The 20,704-nt window shown below is 38.8% G+C and overlaps 1 protein-coding gene across 8 annotated transcripts in view; it reads right to left on the bottom strand.

Moving 5' to 3' along the window:
• PKIB (cAMP-dependent protein kinase inhibitor beta) overlaps window positions 1-20,704 on the bottom strand; it is a 145,436-nt gene that overhangs the window by 22,126 nt on the left and 102,606 nt on the right. For 3 of the 8 annotated variants that reach the window (XM_081828896.1, XM_081828895.1, XM_081828894.1), the window contains 2 exons: window positions 20,100-20,167; window positions 2,025-2,129 (listed from right to left, as the gene is read on the bottom strand). The exons of 1 other annotated variant lie outside the window; for it this stretch is intronic. In XM_081828896.1, the coding sequence (XP_081685022.1) occupies window positions 2,025-2,109 (85 nt within the window). In that variant the 5' untranslated portion in view covers window positions 2,110-2,129; window positions 20,100-20,167. The remainder of the gene's footprint in view (window positions 1-2,024; window positions 2,130-20,099; window positions 20,168-20,704) is intronic. 4 more of the 8 variants (XM_081828899.1, XM_081828898.1, XM_081828897.1 and 1 more) reach the window with 2 other exon arrangements.

Below are 20,704 nucleotides of genomic sequence, written 5' to 3'. Positions count from 1 at the left end.
GGACTGAGCATGTCACTCTTCAATAGCCTAAGCCTTACGCTGGGGACCCAATTTCATTTTCCAATTTGGGTGGTTCCTAAGTTTCTTTCCTTGTCCCCAGAACATGGCTTTTTAAAACAGAAATTGTGAATTACTGGGGAACTCAGAGAAGTGAGTACACCACTCACATGCCTCTAGATTTGTGATTTCTCATTGTTCTGGGCTTATGAAGAATTCTCTTATTTGACAACATGAGCATTAATTTTAAAAAATTTTTGTAAAGGGGGCACCTGGGTGGCTCAGTCAGTTAAATGTCTAATTCTTGATTTTGGCTCTGGTCATGATATCAGGGTCGTGAGCTCAAGCTCTGCATAGGGCTTCAGGATGGGCATGGAGCCTGCTTCAGATTCTTTCTCTCTCTCTCTCTCTCTCTCCTTCTGCCCCTCTCCTCAATGCATGTGTGCACATGCTCTAAATAAATAAATAAATAAATAAATAAATAAATAAATAAATAAAATCTTAAAAAATTTTTTTTGAAAATATATCCTACATTGTAGAGTGTTGTGTACTAGGGCTTTCTGAAGGACATTAAGTCTTCCATTATTTTATAAAAAGAAGTTCTAGTTAAGTTTCAATAATTTTTTGAATCAATGCTCACTGTTTTGTTTCATGGTATAGTGGTGGAGACAAAGGAGTTTTGTTTTATTTTTATATTTTAAGTGATTTTTACATCCAACATGGGGCTCAGACTTACAACCTGTGATTTAGAGTTGGATTCTCTACCAACTGAGCCAGCCAGGTACCCCTCAATAATTTTTTATCCAAGTAACAGCAAGATATTCATTTTAGTCAGTCAAAAAAAACCAGATGTGCAATGACGTAAATGCATTATTCTTTAATAGAACTTATTTTAACTCACAGATCCCCATTTTTCCTTCAGAGAAGAAAATAGTTTTGTGATTTCAAGTTTAATCATTCACTTCCACATTAAAATTTATTCTCTCTGGGGTAAATTTCCAACCAACTCACAATCATACACAGAATTCATTTCTCCATGTGGTGTAAGGCCTAAAATTAAGGCTCAATATTATATGCTGCCTTGACATCTGGGAAGGCTTCAAATGGCCTAAATATAAGTTTCCCTCCCCACTCTGTTCTCATGGATAAGGTACGCTAGCCAAACAAAGGGACCAGGCACAGTTCCTACTTATCCTTAAGTTGTGGTTTTTGCAAGCCTGTGGAATTATTCAAACAAACCAATCATATCATCTTGTAAGAACCAGGAGGCACCACACACTCGTGTTACTACAAAGTCTGCCTCCTATAGTCTCCTTGGTTGTTTTTCACTCTGTTCCTGAGTACAATCCCTATGAAGCCCTGCATGGCCTTCAGTACCCTTCTTCCTGAGCTATAAATATATGTGACTAATAATTTGCTGTCAATCGCATCTGTTCAGTGGCAAGTGCTGAATGTTTAGCTATTCCCATAGCCCCAGGGCAGGAATCTCTTCCTTACCAATGGGGTGAATAAGAGGCAATAGAAACCACTGTGTCCCAAACCACATGATAAGCTCCACCATGACTGAGGACACCTGGTCAGCCTTAATGAATTGCTCTTGGTTAACTAACCTGATTCTGTGATATGGTAAGGCTGCCTGAGATGGAACAGCTAATTGCTGGCAGGCTTGGGCTACGTCCTGTGTGATATTCTGTTGTCTTTGCCAGGTGTTGCCATCACTTTCCACCCTAAAACTCTCTTGCTCCCAAGATGAGAATTGTTATTTCACTGTATCCTGCTATAACCTGGTGACGTCAGGTTTAGTCTGTTTGGCAGGTGGTCTCTGCTTACCAAGGATCAGCCTACGTCACTGTGTCTGGCCTGGTGACTATCAGCAGCTGCTTGGGGAAGCTATACAGACATTGTTTGTAATTGTGCACCTCAGGGACAGGCCCACAGATAGCCTTTTGTGAGGTTTGTGGAAAGAAAGGAGATCACCCTGTAGAGAATTGAGCATAGCATCCCAGTTGTTCATGCAAGGGTATGACCTTGCTGGTTTCCTGTGCCGTTGCTTCCCTTGCCACTGTTGCTTGCGCGCTCCTGACCCTCAGGAGTATCGAGGTGCACATCCATCGTGGCCGGTGGCCCAGGGGCTGGTGAAAAAAAAAAGGTAGGGGGAGGAAGGAACATTGGTACTCAACTGCTCTCCCAAAACAAAACTCATAGCCAGTGTACCTAGGCTTTGCTCAGTATTGCTGCCTACCAGTACACCAAAGGGCTAATCTTGCAATCATTGGCCTTATGGTCTCCATCCAAGCCATAGACAAAATGACTTTACTGGATATGGACCTTGATCCCAGGAAGACTGGCATTCCCTGGACGAAGAGGCAACCCCCTACAAAGGAGGCCACCAAGGTCCTGAACCTTTCCCCATAAATACCTAGAAGGCCTGCCGTACAGGTGATTGTGCAGACAGAAACTGAAAGCTACAACTTTATGTGGCTAAAAACCTAAAATATTTTCAGCCATTCTGAACAGAGAGAGGAAAAAAAAAAAAAAAGGAAGTCCACATGACAGAAGAGGTGGGGACACAGCAGAGGAGGGTTTTGATCCAACAAGTCTGGCGGTAGGCCCACAGCTCCTCCACTGCACCGCTCTGCTCCCCATGTCTCCATTGCAACAAACATCCTAATCCTCAACAAAACACCCATGGCACCTTTGTGGCATCATGAAGGGGTTAATTCAAATGGAACATAAGCCCATGGTCTATAAACCAACTACTGCTATTGGGGATACCCCCAACCATGATGATACTGATTTGAGGTTCTCTGGGGGAAGAAACTTATAAATATGGTAGGAGTGGAGAGCACCATTCCCCACCCCCACCTCAAGTATATCCAGTCACCAAACAACAATAATAAGATAAAGAAAAAAAGAAAAAGAATGAACCCTGAACACAGAAAGAGAAAACCAACAAGAAACAACTTAAAACAAAGGCCTATAATTTGACCTAATTGGAAATCCAAAATTTACTAGAAACATTTATATAGCAAAAGATAAAAGGACACTGATTGTCTTGTGTGCCTTTATAATCTAGATTCTGAATTAATTTTTTTTACGATTTATTTATTTATTTAAGAGAGAGAAAGAGAGAGAGAGGTGAGGGAGGGGCAGAAGGAGAGAATCTTTAAGCAGACCCCCTGCTGAGCATGGAGCCCAACATGGGGTTTGATCCCATGACCCATGAGATCATGACCTGAACTGAAACCAAGAGTTAGAGATTTAAATGACAGAGCCACCCAGGCATCCCTGAATTAATTTTAATATCTGCAGAAATTCACCAATTGAGCTTAATGAATACTAAGGCTAAAATTACAGTTATACCTTGAATCCCACTAAAGGTAAACATGGTATCCCCTATAATGAGGGATTTACTTAAGGGAGTTACTGAATATAAGGTAGAAGACAAATAGGTATGACTCTCCTTAACTATAGGAAATTTTGTCTAGCTTAAATTCCCTATGATTATGGCACTCATTGCCCTAAAATATCCCGTAGTGAGTATGGACACTCTGATCCAATAAAAAATAAATGAAAATTACTGGCTTAACAAAATAAGAACTCACGACCCATTCCCCACGCCCTACCCCCCCCAACCCCATTAAATAGTTAACACGACTCAATGTAATTTAAAACAATGTCCTCAAGGATTAAAACCTTGTTATTTAACAGGTAATGAGTGAATTCTTCCCTGATCCCACTGCTATTCCATTTAACAGCCTTATTTGGCCTGTTCCTTAAATCTGGAACAAATGAATGGTGGCCTATAGTGGATTGCCGCAACTGTGATGCCATGGTCCCATCCCATTAAAGCCCCTATACCCAACGACCTAATTACTGAAATTGCTGACTCCATCCAATCAGCACTGGGCTCTATGTTCAGTGAGGAGTCCGCTTGGGATTCTCTCCCTCCCTCTCTCCCTCTCTCCCTGCCCCTCCCCACTCTTGTGCTCTGTAAATAAATAAATAAAATCTTTAAAAAGAATAAAAAGAAACAGGTATTGACCATTTCAGTACTCGCATGGTTAAGACAACTTCAACATTTTTAGTCCCTTTTGGGTTCTGCAGGTAACATATTCTTCAATTACAAATTTTACTTAATGTTACTAATGTTGTTATTAACAAATTAGCCCACTTTGAAAGGGGATCCCACCAATAAAAGGCTCTAAAAATCTGTCCAAATTGAAATCAACAAGCACTCCAGTTTGTGCCCTCAGAAACCTCTTCACCATAGAGGCTTCAGTAACCATCTTTCATGACTCCTAGAGTTTCTGGACCACCTATGCTGGCCATAACTTGCCCATGGACTTCTGATGCAAGAAACTGCCTTTCTTGGCTTGGCACTATATACCATTAGAAGAGCAATTACTGGCCATATAGTGGGTTCTTCTGGAAATAAAGCTCTCACAAACCTTGAGCCTGTGACCCCTTGTACCTGGCTAGCCGTTATGCCTTGAGTTATTAAAGCAGCACCCCAAAAGCTCAGCATAGCTTCTGAGCCTTCCATGCTACTGGATAAAGTCAAACCTGGGCCCTCTGATATGATCCACCTGCAGAGGGGGTGGCTCTTCAGTTTCTCGACAGATGCCACAGTCCTGGTGGAGGCCATGACTTTCCCAGAGCCTTCATCTACTTGGGGGGCCCATTAGAATCAAATGAATGACCAGCAGTGGGAGTTCATACATTTTGCTGATGATATCATCACCATCATACATGATGGGACTCAGTGGAGAGCTGCTGTTTTTCATCCCTTAACCAGAATGTCCCTGATAAAGGAGAAAACCCAAGGGTCAGCATGATTGGCACACTTTAGGTGATAACAATTGGCCCCATATGTATATTTTTGTACATTGCCTAAGAGTTGCCTCCTTTGGGGTAAAGAACTCTGGGAATCTCTTCACAGATACCCAAAATAAAAATCAAGGTAACAGATTTCTCTACACGTACTAAGACTACAATACAAAGCTTCACTAGGATACCCCTTATCCCCTTTGGAGTTCTAGATACACTAATAGTGACCAAAGCACTCATTTCACTTGTCAGAATACACAATACTGTACCTCTGAAACCAATAATACATTATATGTTAAAAAAAAAAAAAAGAAGAAGAAGATAGCAGGAGGGGAAGAATGAAGCGGGGGGAAGTCGGAGGAAGAGACGAACCACGAGAGACTATGGACTCTGAGAAACAAACTGAGGGTTCTAGAGGGGAGGGGAGTAGGGGGATGGGTTAGCCTAGTGATGGGTATTAAAGAGGGCACGTTCTGCATGGAACACTGGGTGTTATACGCAAACAATGAATCATGCAACACTACATCAAAAACTAATGATGTAATGTATGGTGATTAACATAACATAATAAAAAAATATGTACAATACTGGGATCTTGAAGAAAGCATTCAAACTTTCAGCTCCTCTATAGGACCCAGGCAGCCAGCCCCAGGCAGCAAGTTTAATTGAGGGTCTATTTAAACCACCCTGTGCCCTTCTTGAGTTCATTTCAGTCTTTCTCCTGCACCCCTCTGGGTGGGGGTCTGGGAACTCCACATGGCCCATCTGCTGAGGCACTTCTCCTCACAATTGATTCTCTATCTTCCTAGGGTTCTGCTAAATATGAAGCTTCTTTAAGATGCTATGTTTCCCTGAGAATAAAGTCATAGTTCGGTCTATACTTGGGTTTCCTAACCTCATTCAAATTTCTATTGCTTAATTCCCCTCCAGCTCAACCCAGAGAACTGGGGTTCTGGGCACCTTCCCAGAGACTCAGATAATACCTAGGACCTCGTCACATTTTGAATTCCTCTCTCACCAGCTAGTGAATGATTCAATTCTCTTCCCAGAAACAAAAACTAACTTTTATGTTGTCATATACTCTTTCCCACTCTAAAGTCTGTTCTCAGTTTTCCAGTTACAGATACCTTAAAAAATCCTTTCTCTCAAAAAGTCAGGTTATTTCCAGAGACAACTTCGACTTTCAAGACTATGGCTCTTTGTTCACATTTTAAAAAACTAATGAGGGGTGCCTGGGTGGTCCAGTTGGTCAGTCAGGTTATGCATCTGACTCTTTGTTTTGGCTCAGGTCATGACCGCAGGGTCATGAGATCGAGTTCTGTGTCAGGTTTTCATGCTCAGTGTGGAGTCTGTTTAGGATTCTCTCTCCCTCTCCCTCTACCCCTCCTGCTTATGTTCTCTCTCTAAAATAAATAAATAAATCTTAAAAAAAAAACTAATCAGAAGCTTAAGTGAACATGTATCATTGCACAACAAACAATGTCTCTGGAAAGCATGAAAGGAAGTGTAAAGGAGTAATTATTTTAATTATCAGCTAGACACATTTAAAACAGCTACTCTTAATTGAGCCTTTACTTACCTAGGTATAATGGATTGCTTTATATACATTATTTTATTTAATCTTTACCACAAATGTTAGAGATACAGGGTCAGGTGAGATAGGGTGGGAATTATACCCATAGTTCAAATGAGACAAACAAAATTGAATCTTCCAGATATTAGGAACTTGTTCCAAATTAGGATTTAAGCCTTGTTACGTATGATTCCAAAACATGGTTTTTCGTTTCATTTTACTGCCTCCCTTCTAGATTCATTGTCCCTTATAAGTTTAGAAGAGATTAGATAGCATAGAAATGCCCAGAACTATAAAGTTAGGGACCAGACACCACCTAAAATTCACCTCTATGCCATATACCATACACATGAATCACCTTATCAAGAATATTTTCTTGATTTGAACCTCATATTCTCCATAGTGTTGAACCAAACTCACAACATTTTCAAGCAATTCATCTAATATGAAAATTTTCATTCAATTTTGAATCTTAAAAATAAAGATCATTGTAATAATATGCACAACTTTGAATAAAAATTAATTTTTTGTTCTCTTTATACTTCTAATTAACTATTACATGATATATATATACACACACACAGTATAATCATATAATCTGTGAACACACACATTCAGATGTCTTAAAATTCTTTCCCAGAGTAAAATGAAAGCAAATTCCTACTGCTGGTGGTATAATCTATAAATCTATAATTTAATTACTGTTATTTTCAGGTTGTTACTTTTACTTTCCAACTTATCTTACATCACAGTTACCAGAATTCAATGAAAATAGTAAGAGGTCAATATAAACTTTTATGTAAAGACCATAAAACCTTTTTGGGGGGGGTAATTTTAGACTATTTATTTATTTGTTTATTTTTCCTGTATTCTATCTTTGTGGTTCTAGTTTGCATTTTGTGGAAAGACATTTTCTGATTATAAAGGAGAGGAGGCCCCAATGAATGCAACAAAGGAAATTAGATTTCCTGGGGGTAACTGACCATTGACTGCAATGTATTTACCAGGCTTTTTAGTCATTTTTATACCGTAAGACAAATAAATATGCATTTTACTGTAAAATTCTGAACTTTCCCCCTTGAAAGCTATAACTATGATTTGGTGACCTTCTCCAAGCTGCCCCACCCATAAACACCTTGGCTCGAAGATCCTTTAGCTCAGTAGCTGCTAAATGATCAGGCACTCTGTTTCATCCATCTGCTCTAACAGGGACCTCTTTGGAATTTTTTAATAAGCTTTGGATACTTTCTTTTTATAGCTTTGCCAACATAATCACAATGCATCCTGACACCAGGCAGTATAAATTAATTCCTTTTCCGTCTTATGAGCCACTTCACAGAGAAGAAGCAGATTTTTCACCTTAACACTTGATTAAATTGTGGAAAAAAGACGACCAAAAACTAGGTCTCTGGGAAAATTGTATCTCACTTATGCCAGCCCGGAGACTAAAAGTAAATTTAAAGCAAATTAGCTCTTCCTAAGATTTATTTATTTTTTTAAGTCTTGATAGGGGAGAGGGAGAAAAATAGAGGAAGAGAGGGGGCAAGGGTATGGTAAAAAGCCTATTTACTTAAAATTAATCTTATCCCAGATGAACTAGAGCTTCCCAAATCTAACTGCTCATAAGGATCACCCAGGTAGTCTGTTAACAATACAGACCAGAGCCTCCAATTCAGTGAGTTTGATACCATGTGCATTGTAAGCACCCAAGGAAATTCATGTTGTCACACAAATTTGGGAATGGCTGAATTGGAGTAAAGGTTTGAGGTCAGATTCTCTAATAATGCATTGAAAAAAACCCCACAAACAAATATAAGTCCATAACTTATTGGGCTTCAGGGTCTAACAGCACATATCACCCCAAAGAATGGTTGTTTTAGCAAAGTATACCAACGCACATGCCCAACCTTAGAGATGTATTCATCCAATTTCCAAGGTTATTGCAAATTTTCTTGTAGTAGATTAAAAATTAAATAATTCACAAAATTAACTTTTTCCATAGCTGTTCTATCAGGCTTTATCAGTCATCCCCTAGGCTTTTTCACCATTCACTCGAACAGTCAACCCTAAAGTCCACTTCTAAGTAAGTTTAATATATTTTTCATGAAAAGTTCTGTGTGGGTGACTTGTTTTGCCCCTTAGAAGACCCTACCTCCTGGGAGGCAAGAACAAATAAGTTCTACATGTGGACAGTGGATAGTAGTTGTTCAATGAGTGCTTTCCAAATGAACCTCACATCAATCTGATTTTGCAATCCACATCATCTGTAGATCCTGTCTGAGCAGATAGGAAGCTTAGGTTATCAAACCTAAAAGCGCTCTTTGGCATTTCAAGTATTAGTACATTTAAACTCTAGGCCTGGCAATATTTCTGAACCAAGAAAGACATTTCAAGTCAATCTGCCACTCTGATCCATTTCACATTAGATTTCTTTTTATTTTTTTTTTAAGATTTTATTTATTTATTTGAGAGAGAGAGAGAGAGCACAAGCAGGGGGAGTGGCAGAAGCAGAGGGAGAAGCAGACTCCTCACTGAGCAAAGATCCCAATGCGGGACTCGATCCCAGGACTCTGGGATCATGACTGGAGCCAAACACAGACACTTAACCGACTGAGCCCCCCAGGCACCCCAATTTCACATCAGATTTCTCATTGTTATCCTTTGACATTTGATTAAGGATGCTGAAGAATTTTAGTATAGAAAAATTCCCCCAAATCCATCATAATTAAAATAACCGAAGAAAATACTAAAAAGCTGACTCATTTGCAATAATCTGAAAATTAGTGTATCTATAGACAGTTCTAAAGATCTTCACTAGCAAGGGAAGCCAAGGAGGAAGGAAGCATGGAAACATGGATACATTGAATATAGCAGAAACAATTGCTCACCAAAGCTTGTTTACCTTGGAAAGTCAGCCTGAGGGACCAGAACATTCTGGATGATATTGACCAAGATATCTTTGGGTCTTTCAAAGAGATTGTAAAAAACAATGGACTAAGAAAAAGGCAAGGTTGAAGAAGATTTCACTTAATTCAACTAATATTTGGAGAGCATCATTTATAGATGTGCATCTTCTGAATTAAAAAATCAGAAACAATCTTTTGAGATGTGATGAATGTAAAACAGCTGTTTGTAAAAGGACAAATACTGAGAATGAATATATGAAGACAGTGAAGTAAGGGAAACAAACATTACATGATTACATTAAAACACATTTAGAGCACAATTTCATTACAACAGTCAGTACAGCCTCTAGTCAATTGCAGTCTCTCCCAGACCAACTGCTTTGCACCCTTCATAGTCTTCCTTCATCAATTTTCTCTTGTTTTCCCTAGCCCCCACTCCTGCCATAGACCTTCCAGTGTCCTCTTCCTCTTCATCCTATTCAGACCAGCTTTTGGAAAATATTTGCTTAATTCATTCACAGAAATATGCTGTATGTGTTGTTCCCTACAAGAAAAACTCCAGACAAAGTCTTAGACCAAAGAAGCAAATCGTTAATGGCGGCACTTCTGCAAATTATCTAATAGAAAAGAAGTGTTATTTGGGAAAGATGGGGGAAGACTTTCCTGAATTATCAGCATTTTATCTTCTGCCCATGTTTAAGGTTGGGGCAGGGAGGTTGGAATTGGATCTGTGTTTTTAGCAGCACCAATTACATAACATCAGGCAGATTCCTCAACCTCTTTCAGCCTCAGTTTCCCTTGACGCTGTCTTGTTATGTTTCCTCAATGAGTAAATCCCTTCATTTTCCATTTGCAGTGAGGGCAGTAGAACCTAGATCTTTAGAGTTTTCTTTAATTAAGTAGCTTTTAGCTGTCACCTCTTTCACTCCTCTTACCTTCACAGAAATCTGCTTAAACCCACTAAACTTCCTAATCACTCATCAAAAATAACCAGAAACTGAAGAGGAAAGTAGTCATTAAACCATATTCTAATTATAAGCATTTATAAACCAATTTGTTTCACTTTTAAGACCTATGGACTAGATGCATTTCAATAAATAGCTCAATATTTGTAATTTAGCAGACACTTAACTGACTGAGCCACCGAGACGACCCCTATTTTGCAATTTCATAGAGTTGATGCAAAGCCAAACTAATCAATGCTACTGAAAACAGCCAAGAGAAAAACAAAACAATAGACATTCCATAAGTAACTTGGAGATATCTGAGAGTTTGGGAGCTGGAAGGAGCTTTAATCATCAATAATAGCTCAAAATTTGTAATTTTTTGAGCTAGATGGAATAACTTTACTAAAAATATATTTTACTTCTACTAAAAAGTGTGAGCTTAAAGAAAAACTAATCACTATGTACACGATAGCTCTTGTTCCATTTGAACGAGGAATGTTCTTGTTCAAGTCACTCTTGTGTCACCAGGAGACTGTCCCTGGCTCTTTCAGTCTCAGAAGAGATGACTCAAGTTCTAAGCTACATACTCCACCCTGGGGTAGTAAGGTTTCTGAAAACCATGAAGCCTTGCATGTTGGGGACTGCAGGACAGTGACAATAATCATATATCACATTGTGTGGTGAGAGGAATATTCTGGCATTTTCAGAAGCCCCTATTAGGAAATAATGAAAACAATACAGATGTTCATGGATTTTTTTTTTTATACCTACCTGTGTGTGTGACTTTCCCCAGCAAATCATCCATGAGACATGAAGGGAAAGCAGAGCTGCCTATCTTCTGTTAACTTAAATAGTCTTCATATTTTATTTTTTTATTTTATTTTATTTCTTTTAAAGATTTTATTTATTTATTTGACAGAGAGAGAGACAGTGAGAGAAGGAACACAAGCAGGGGGAGTGGGAGAGGGAGAAGCAGGCTTCCTGCCCAGCAGGTAGCCCGATGCGGGGCTTGATTCTAGGACCCTGGGATCATGACCTGAGCTGAAGGCAGACGCTTAATGACTGAGCCACTCAGGCACCCCTAGTCTTCATATTTTAAAATATTAATTGCCAAAATTAAAATTCAAAACTTGTTTCCCAGTAAATTCTATATCAGAAGGCTTTCTGTAGTCTGAAAACATCAGGTTTCTTTGATGTGTTTTTAATTTAAGCTAGCCCAGTCATAACAATATTGTCACTGAGTATTTTTTTTCCATAGGCACTTACTCAACTGAGGCCAAGTTGAGTGGCCATTTTGCCGCTAGTTAATGCATGCAGTAAACTCTTTGGAGTCTAAGAATCTTCTTTTTCTTTTAATACTTTCTGTAATTTGCCTCGGGAATTATCTGGGGAACATATATTGAGATTTTCTCATCTTTATTTCTCATATACATAGTAGTAATTATAACTGTAAATAGAATTTTTGGTCTTTTTAAAATTGCATTTTTAAAATATTATCTGCACTCTGACACAGTCTCTTCCTTTAAATTATTTTAGTGGTAACTCTCATTTTTAAAATTAAGGGTAGTGATGGAAACATATGATTCAACTCCTAATTCTATCACCATCTATAACTGGGAGCAAGTGACTAATTTTTCATAACACATTTTTAATGACCTGTGAAGTTCAGTAGCTGAGTGAAAATAATAAGTGTGTTCATTCTGCTTTTAAGGATATATAGAAATATTTCACTAGGCTAATTTTAAAAATTGAGATGTAACATTTGCACAAGGCACTCAAATGTCTATCTGACCTTGACCATAGCACACTTAATCCAGTTTTTTTTCCCTATTTTACAATGTCTTCTTTTTTTTTAAGACTTTATTTATTTGAAAGAGAGAGAGAGACAACACAAGCAGGGAGAGAGGCAGAGGGAGCAGACCAGGGAGCCTGATGCGGGGCTCAATTCCAGGACCCTAGGATCAGGATCTGAGCCGAAAGCAGACACTTAACTGACTGAGCCTCCGAGACGACCCCTATTTTACAATTTCATAGAGTTGATGCAAAGCCAAACTAATCAATGCTACTGAAAACAGCCAAGAGAAAAACAAAACAATAGACATTCCATAAGTAACTTGGAAATATCTGAGAGTTTTGGAGCTGGAAGGAGCTTTAATCATCAGCAAATAATAAACAAAAATTAAATTAACAAGAAAGGAATCTGATTTCAAAGATGAGAAAAAGGAGACCAGATTGCTGGTATGACAGAGATCTCATTAATTTCAGAATCAAGTCTAGACAGCATGTCACTGGACATCCGGGCCGGTATTTATCCCACAATAATGATGGTTTCTCATTTTTTCAAGGATAAAACAATTTTGTAAACATCAGATCACCTATGGACATGGTGGATGTGATTTGCAATAGGAAAAGACCAAGCCTTTGGGTGTGTGTGGGAGAGGAAGGTAGTAGACCTTTTGCTACCCCTTTCTATGAAGGTCATGCCTTCAAGTGCTTAGGGGAAGGTTTCTGATTCTAAAGTCTCTTAGGGAAAGACATGTCCATATCCTGACCCTGTGCCATGCTTAGAAGTCAATCTATGTTCTTCTAAGGCTTTGTGAAAATAATCATTCACTCCTTTGATTGGAGAGCCTCTTGCTTGGGAGTAGATTGTTGGGAAAGAGGCTCATTAAATGATAATACTACCTGGGAATGATAATATTCAGACAATAACAGTTACTTATTGTTGTAATTTTAAAGTTGTATTCATTGGGGTCTGAATTGCATAATAACTTCTAGGATGTAAAATCACAACATATACCGATTTCTTTATGTGCAGGGAGAGGGATTCTAGCCTAGGGTCCAGGGAGGCAAGACAATATTGAAGCAACTTCGCCTGTGGAAGGAGGGTAGAAACCTGAAACAAGGCTGGACACTAAGGACACAGCCAACCAGTAGGGAACGCCCCCCCCCCATGAATGGGCATAATTAATGGACTCTAGTAGTAAATGATGTTGAATATCTAATGCTAGGTTTCCCATCTCTGCACTATAATTCTCTCATATTATCCTCCAGTCTTGGGTAAAGTTTACTATGCACCGCAACCATCTTAACAATATCTTTGCTTTGGGCAACAAAGAGAGGACCCTGAGGACAATCCTAGTCTGATTTCAACTAGAGAGAGTTGCAGCAGCATCAAAAAAGTTGTAGGAAACAGTAAAGTGGGGATCAGAAAGACCAGAGCATCAGATGAGAAAAGTGAAGGAAGCACTCAGGATGGAGTCCTGGAATCTGAAGATTCTCAGAAATACTAGATGTGGGGGAAAAATAGTTTGTACATCCCGTAGTATGGCAGATACAACTTGTTCATTGAGATTTAATGCAAAATGATGCCTCAGGATTGAAGAATTTAGATATCTGACTGAGAAAATACATAACAGATGAAAAGGTACTATGAAATAAGTATTTCAAAGCAACAAATTCTCATTTTTATAACAACAATCTATATACATTTGGAAAATGGTAATATATACAGTATATGACAGCATTTATTTAGACACATATGCATACATGGCTTGTTCATGGCTCTATCAATTCTGTAGAATCCTAGGAGACCAGGATCCCCACGTTGGTAAACACTGGACTATATCATAAATCGTCATCCTAGTGGCCAACAACCTGTCTCCTGTCTCCTGTAACAACTGGAAATTTAATCTCTAGTATGTAAGCTCTCTTCCACCTACCTTTAATTCACCCCTTCCTCCATGTAGAATTACAGGCTATTCAAGCTAAAGAACTGTGTTCTTTCTTGAGCTCATGTAATCTAATCCTTTCAGTTGGCTCTCCGAGACTGAAAGGCTAGATAATCATAGTCAATGTTCATAGACAATTCCGGGGGGTCTCAGCAATGTATCTGTAGAATAGATTGCAAAAATCTCTTATGCTTGATTCCACCCCAATCCAGCCCAATCATTTGTTCAGTCCAGAGTCCTGGTAGCCTATTTTGAGCACTGAAAGCCCACCACCACTTGAGGGCCAAGGGCTCACACATTAGCGGCATTCTTCACTAGGCCTTATCCAAGCCTTATTTGTTAGACTATGATCGTCACATAGCAAAGAATCATTCTTGTGTGACAAAAATAAAATGTCACTCCTGAAAATTCCAAATTATTTTCAGCAAGCCTGGGATGGAAAAGTCTCATTTAATTAGCAAGTGCAATAAAGATGTGACATTTACAAACTAATTATAACACATTTCCATTCTTCATTGGTACACTGAATGATGACATATTGTTCTTTTATAGTTGCCATTTCCAAGTTTTAATTGCTTTGGTTTAATTGGTTTAATCCAAAAAATGTCAATTCAGTAATTACCACTATGCTGTTGGAATTAGCTTCATTTATTGTGAAAAAGAAAATTGACTTCAGAAAGGGAAAAACAATTATAATATAATACCAGAGGAAATACTATATCATTAAGATATTAAAAAACAATGTTGTATATAACTGAAACTAGTTTATTTTATGGGGATAAAGAAAATGTTCTTGGGGCTCCTGGGTGGCTCAGTCGTTAAGCGTCTGCCTTCGGCTCAGGTAACGATCCCAGGGTTGTGGAATCGAGCCCCACATCGGGCTCCCTGCTCCACAGGAAGCCTGCTTCTCCCTCTCCCACTCCCCTTGCTTGTGTTTCCTCTCTCGCTATCTCTCTCTCTGTCAAATAAATAAATAAAATCTTTAAAAAAAAAAAAAGAAAATGTTCTTTTTTCAATTCTAAATAACAATATACCAAATAAATAATCAAATATAAGTTTTTTTTTAATAATCAAATATAAGTTAACTAATCCAGAATCACATTCGACCTTTTATAAATTTATTAATTTGCTTGGAAAATATCTATTGAGTGCCAATTATATGACTGGCAAAACAGTTATATAACTACTTTCATGGAATCTAATGAGAAAAAAATAATGAACACAAATCCATGTATAAATACAAACTGTGGTCTTAGGTGAAAAAATAGTTTATTTTGTGAGTGTATCAGAACCTGATTCATTGACAAGATAAGCTGAGATATTAAGAAAAGGAGCTAGCTGGTTGATATAGAGGCAGAAGAAGAGTATTTCATGCAGAGGAGAAGAACATAGCACATTTCAGAAGCTGAGGGAAGGCCAGTGTGGCCTAAGCACAGAGAAGAAGGTGGAAAATGGCACAAGATAAAGTGGATCAGTTAACAGGGTCTACATCATTGGGGCATGTTAAGGATTTGTTCTATCCTAACAGCAATGGAAAGTCATCGACATTTTTGAAGCAATAGCATGGGATGATCAAAATTGAACTTCAAAAAGATCACTTCGGTGCAGATTGGAAAAGAAGAGTGTATTCAAGAGATGAGTTTGGAGACAATTGCAGTATCCCAGGTGAGAGATAATGACCAGTAAGAAGGTAGAGTTTATGCCTTCAATTTAACAATCCATAAAGTCTAAAGTTACTCGTGTTCTACAAGTGACCTATTTTCACAGAATTACACGTATCAGACTCAAAGGGAAAAGGGAGTGATAAAATAGAAGGTGTGCCTGCTTTCGAATGAAATACACCTGGTTTGACTCTGGTCTGAACTTTTGGCTCCACTACTTATTAGCTAAGGGACCTTATACAAGGCATTAAGCTCTCTGAGCCTCAGCTTTCACATCTTTTGAGCACAGAATACTACCTCCCACAGCTGAGAAGACTAAGTGTGACAACGTGTGTGATATTCTCAGCATGTGGAAGGCCAGTTAGTATGAAGAGCCCTGGGACGGATTGGCTGGTTTCCTCCCCTCATGTTAGAGATTCTCGAATTCCTTTTGAAACCGGTTCCTCCTCCTGGGTTTCTTTCTCCATGAACAGCACTAAAATCCACCCAGTTGCACAGGTCAGAAGCCTAGCAGGCATCCTTTTCCCTCACCTCCATGACCATCAAGTCATATAAACTCTATTCTCTAAATAGCTCTTTAGTTGATGGACCAACTACTGCTCTGCTCACTTTTTTACTAACCTAGTTAGGGGCACCACATCTCCAGATTGGATTATCCCCTTCACTATTTATCCTGCTTCAGTTTCTTTTCCTCTTCCATTCTTAAATTCAGCCACACAAATCTTAAATCTCAGCTCTTCGACCATTCTCCTTAAGCCAAGAAAAAGTTGCCCAGGTCCTTAGCATGACTAACAACACCCTGTATGATCTACATTCTGCTTATATCCCAGACTTGCCTCTTGCTTCTCCTCCCCTGTGGTCCAGCAGCTGAGAGAAACTGCTCCCCACTGAGGATTTGTAGCTCTCAGAAATACTCCCTTCACCCCCAGACACAGGCCAATGGATGGACGCAGTTCCTCCTGGCTGGAGCATTCTCCTTCCAAAGCTTCTCTTTACCCAATCAATACCTACTCAAAACTGAGGCTTTGGCTCAGATAGCACTTCATCTGGGAGGTACTTTTCCTCCACCCGACTGTATCTCAGGAATGTAGGACAGCCTATAACTTGAATTTCATTATTAGAATGAACTGAGTGAGCACTCAAGTGGGGCCTGAAGAGTCTCGCTGGATTGGCACAAGTCACATAGGTTGGGGTTGGTAGTGTGAGTAGAAGACCCCGGTCTCCTGCTACACGTTGCAGTGTCCCTTTCTCACCATCATGCCAACACCCACCTTATTCATCTCTGATTGCATTAGCTCTCTTCATTAAACCTTAGAAACATTCGCTTCATGTGGTTGCAAAAGGTTGCATACTTATCCTATGGGTTATGGTTTTTTCACTTGAAACAGACTGATGTCACTTCCTTTCCCAATATTTCTTTGACTCTCCTGACATGGTGGCTACTGTAACACTCTCAAGCACTCCTGCAGATTTGTTATACTGATCTCCTTCCCCACGACACTGTAAACTCTTCTGAAACTAGGACCATGCTAGCTTCATTTTACATCTCTGGTACCCAAGACTGTTCTTGGGACACAGTAGTATTTAATATCTGTTGAACTTAATGGCACTCCAGAGCTAAATGGTGTCCAAAGGAGGGCAACTAACATGATGTAAAGAATGCTAAGAGAAAATGATGCAAGAGTAAAATGACAGACAAAAGCAATGATGCCTTTGCCATCCAGAGATAGCTGGAGAAAAAGCAGATGACTCTGGCTAAGATAAAGAATCAGGAAGGTAACTGAGAAGATGATACCCCTGCTGGAACAGGCTGCCTCTCCTGGGGAGTACCTTCAGTCCCTCAGTGGCCTTCCTGCCTCTTTGTTATTCAAGATAGAGAACTGGAGATGGAGAGGAAGAAGCTGTCACTTTCAGACAGCTGAACAGTTAAGTAGGAAAGCTGACTCATACAGCACTTTCTATGCCTGCTGGGAAGCCTACAGCCAGCACAAGAGTAGCTGGTTTCACAGGTTGCACGTTATTGAAATGGCAGAATCAAAGTCAACCGACTGCGATGGAAATGGAACTGAGCTGGGAACAGAAATTCAAAAGTTAGTTCTGGTCTTGTCCTGTGGCCTTCATCAGACCTCTGAGACTCATTTTCCTCCTCTGTGAAAAAAGGGTTTAAACTAGACGGTCTCTAACAGTCCTTTCTCACTCAGGGGTTCCACAATTTATGGGCTTGGCTTGATCTACTTAAAGCAGTTACCCAACCAAGGTAGAGAAGACTGCCAATCTGGTTAATGTACACAAATGCAGACATCCAAGCTTATCACCCCTGGAACTTGAACTGGACTAGTTGAAGCATTGACAAATAATGATATCCCCTCATCTACTTATGGGAAGCACAGCTATAAGCTTTATCAATTAAAAGGCAGAGATATGGTGAGGTTGTAGAGCAGTGGTTTGCAAAAATCAAAATCAGCATGGCAACTTGTTTAAAACACAAGTTGCAAAGCCTTGCTCCAGATCTGCCAAATTGGAATCTCCAAGATGGTGCCCTAGGAATATGTATTTTGTACAAAGTTCCCTTGTGATTTGATAAATCAACCACTTTGAGGCTCATTTTTTTTTTTAAAGATTTTATTTATTTATTTGACAGAGAGACACAGCGAGAGAGGAACACAAGCAGGGGGAGTGGGAGAGGGAGAAGCAGGCTCCCCGCCGAGCAGGGAGCCCGATGTGGGGCTCGATCCCAGGACCCTGGGATCATGACCTGAGCCGAAGGCAGACGCTTAACGACTGAGCCACCCAGGCGCCCTGAGGCTCATTTTTAAAAGAAAATTTGTGTTTCTCAAAGAGTAGCCTGTAGGTCATTTTCATGTGACTTATCTGAGATGCTCTTTAAAAATATCTGGGAATTTGGCCAAAAATCTCCATTCTCACAATTCTTTCAGTGATTTTATAAATAATTTATATACACAGACAAATGAAATCATTATATGGGCAAAACCTCAAAGTCTATGAAACAATATAGTAAAGATAGGAAATTTTGATTGCAGTAGGTTATTTCAGTATTATTATTTATATTGTATTGTTTCATCATTTCACTTAATCCCCATACAAGCCTATAATATAGGCATTTTTAACTTCATTTTACTGATAAATGGAAGCATTAAAGAATTCAGGTAACTTGCTCAAACACACAAGATTCAAATATGGATGCATTGGAACTAAAAATTAATGTCACGTAGCTAGGAAACCACCTATATTGTGACAGAATGTGTAATTAAGATTTCAGTACACCTTTTAATTAAACAATTTGCTGAGATCTTATCTGATGAAGCAAGCAAGAAATATGTCTTAGTTCCTGTTGGTTGGTTTTATTAGCTACTACACAAGTGTTAATTCCATTATATTAATCATAGATTACCCAAGATAAAATGACTATTAACTACTAAGCAACAAAGTTTCAGGGATGTCCTAGAATCATAAAATGATCTAAGGTAGTCATCAATTCTAGTCCACAATCTTCAAACACAAGTATTTACAGTTGAGAAGCCCAGAAGTATGCTAAGCTCTTACCACCTAGTGAAGAACCCACTCAGCTCCAGACCTTAGTTACCTGACTTCTTCATTAATCTCCCTTTACTCCATGGGCTCTAGACTCTGCTCTTAACTCAGTATGACAACTATTTGTCTTAGTGCTAAATAGGACTACATTAGATTTCAAATGTCTTTCAGGGAATAAAATATTAAATGCTGTTGCTACAGATACACTTTTAGGACAAAGCTTTTTTTTTTTTTTCCTTCTCATTGAGTCTTTTCAACTTATCTGATAAAATACATGCTTGTAAAAAGATGTGCTTGTCTTGACTTCTTGCTAAATTGAAGCAGGAAGGGTCTCCCTGATTCTCTGTTCCTGAGTTGGCCAGTTTTGGATCTAGCAGAGTAAAAGACATTTCAAAAATATGATGAAACTGACTGAACCTTAGCTATTATGAGACCTACCTTTGATCTTGTAAAAACTTTCACTGAAAGTGTAATTGGAAAATACAAAGTCGTCCGAAGCCATGTAACTTTTAACAGAATACAAATTCTTCCCTTTCCTGTGTTCACACCCTACCCTTTTCCTCTTCCTTCTCATTGATGTTACAGACTTCCTAAAATATGTGGACACACAGATATTTTCACAAAGGGGAAAAAATAATGAAAATGACATCAAGAAATAGAAATTGCCAAAAAATAAGGCAAACATTAACTAGGTGTAGATAAATTTGATGACGGTTTTCTGACCGAGGTTTTGGTTTCTTTGTTTTTTGAGAGGTGATTTTCTGTGTGTTTTACTCTCACTCAAATTTTGCATGCCAACTCAGATTGTATAAGCTATATCCTGTCAAGTGTATTCCTGAAGGAGCCAATTTTTCCATAAAATCAATATCTAATTTTCTAAATAAAGAAAAAAGGATACTTACAAGTCTCTGATTAAAATATGCTGTTATTTCTAAGAGGTTTAGGAAGAAATTCTGATAAACTTTCTTTCCTGTAAATTAATTAAAAAAAAAAGCTATTAAGAACCAGAAAAGGAATAAATTCAGTTAGATTAACAAATTTTATTTATTTTTTTGAAAAATTTTATTTATTTATTTGAGAGAGAGAGCATGAGCAGGGGGAGGGGCAGAGGGAGAAGCAGACTCCACGCTGAGCAGGGAGCCTGGGATCATGACCTGAGCTGAAGGCAGACACTTAACCAACTGAGCCACCCAGATGCCCCTAGATTAACAAATTTTAATCATTTTGTTTTTATAGAGTTACAACTGGCAAATACCAGGACTTGACTTTCTTAAGAAAAGCAAAACCTCCAATTCTACAATAAAACTTTCTGTTAAAGGTCAAAAAGCCTTCATTTCAAGTAACAGGTGTTAGTACTCTTCTAGGACTATTGCAACAACATCTTAAATGACTCTTGTTAGCATTCTTGCTTCCTGCAACTCCATTCTTTACTCAGATGTCAGATGGAATTATTTCAAAGTAAATGTGCTCATAGTCATTCTATAATTAATCCTTCACAGCCTTCCCA

This window comes from Leptonychotes weddellii, chromosome 8, assembly GCF_054177405.1.
Source record: "Leptonychotes weddellii isolate Sample4059 chromosome 8, ASM5417740v2, whole genome shotgun sequence".
Lineage (NCBI taxonomy): Eukaryota > Metazoa > Chordata > Mammalia > Carnivora > Phocidae > Leptonychotes > Leptonychotes weddellii.
Note: the sequence above shows the minus strand (reverse complement) of the source record. Positions and strands in the feature narration are given on the sequence as shown.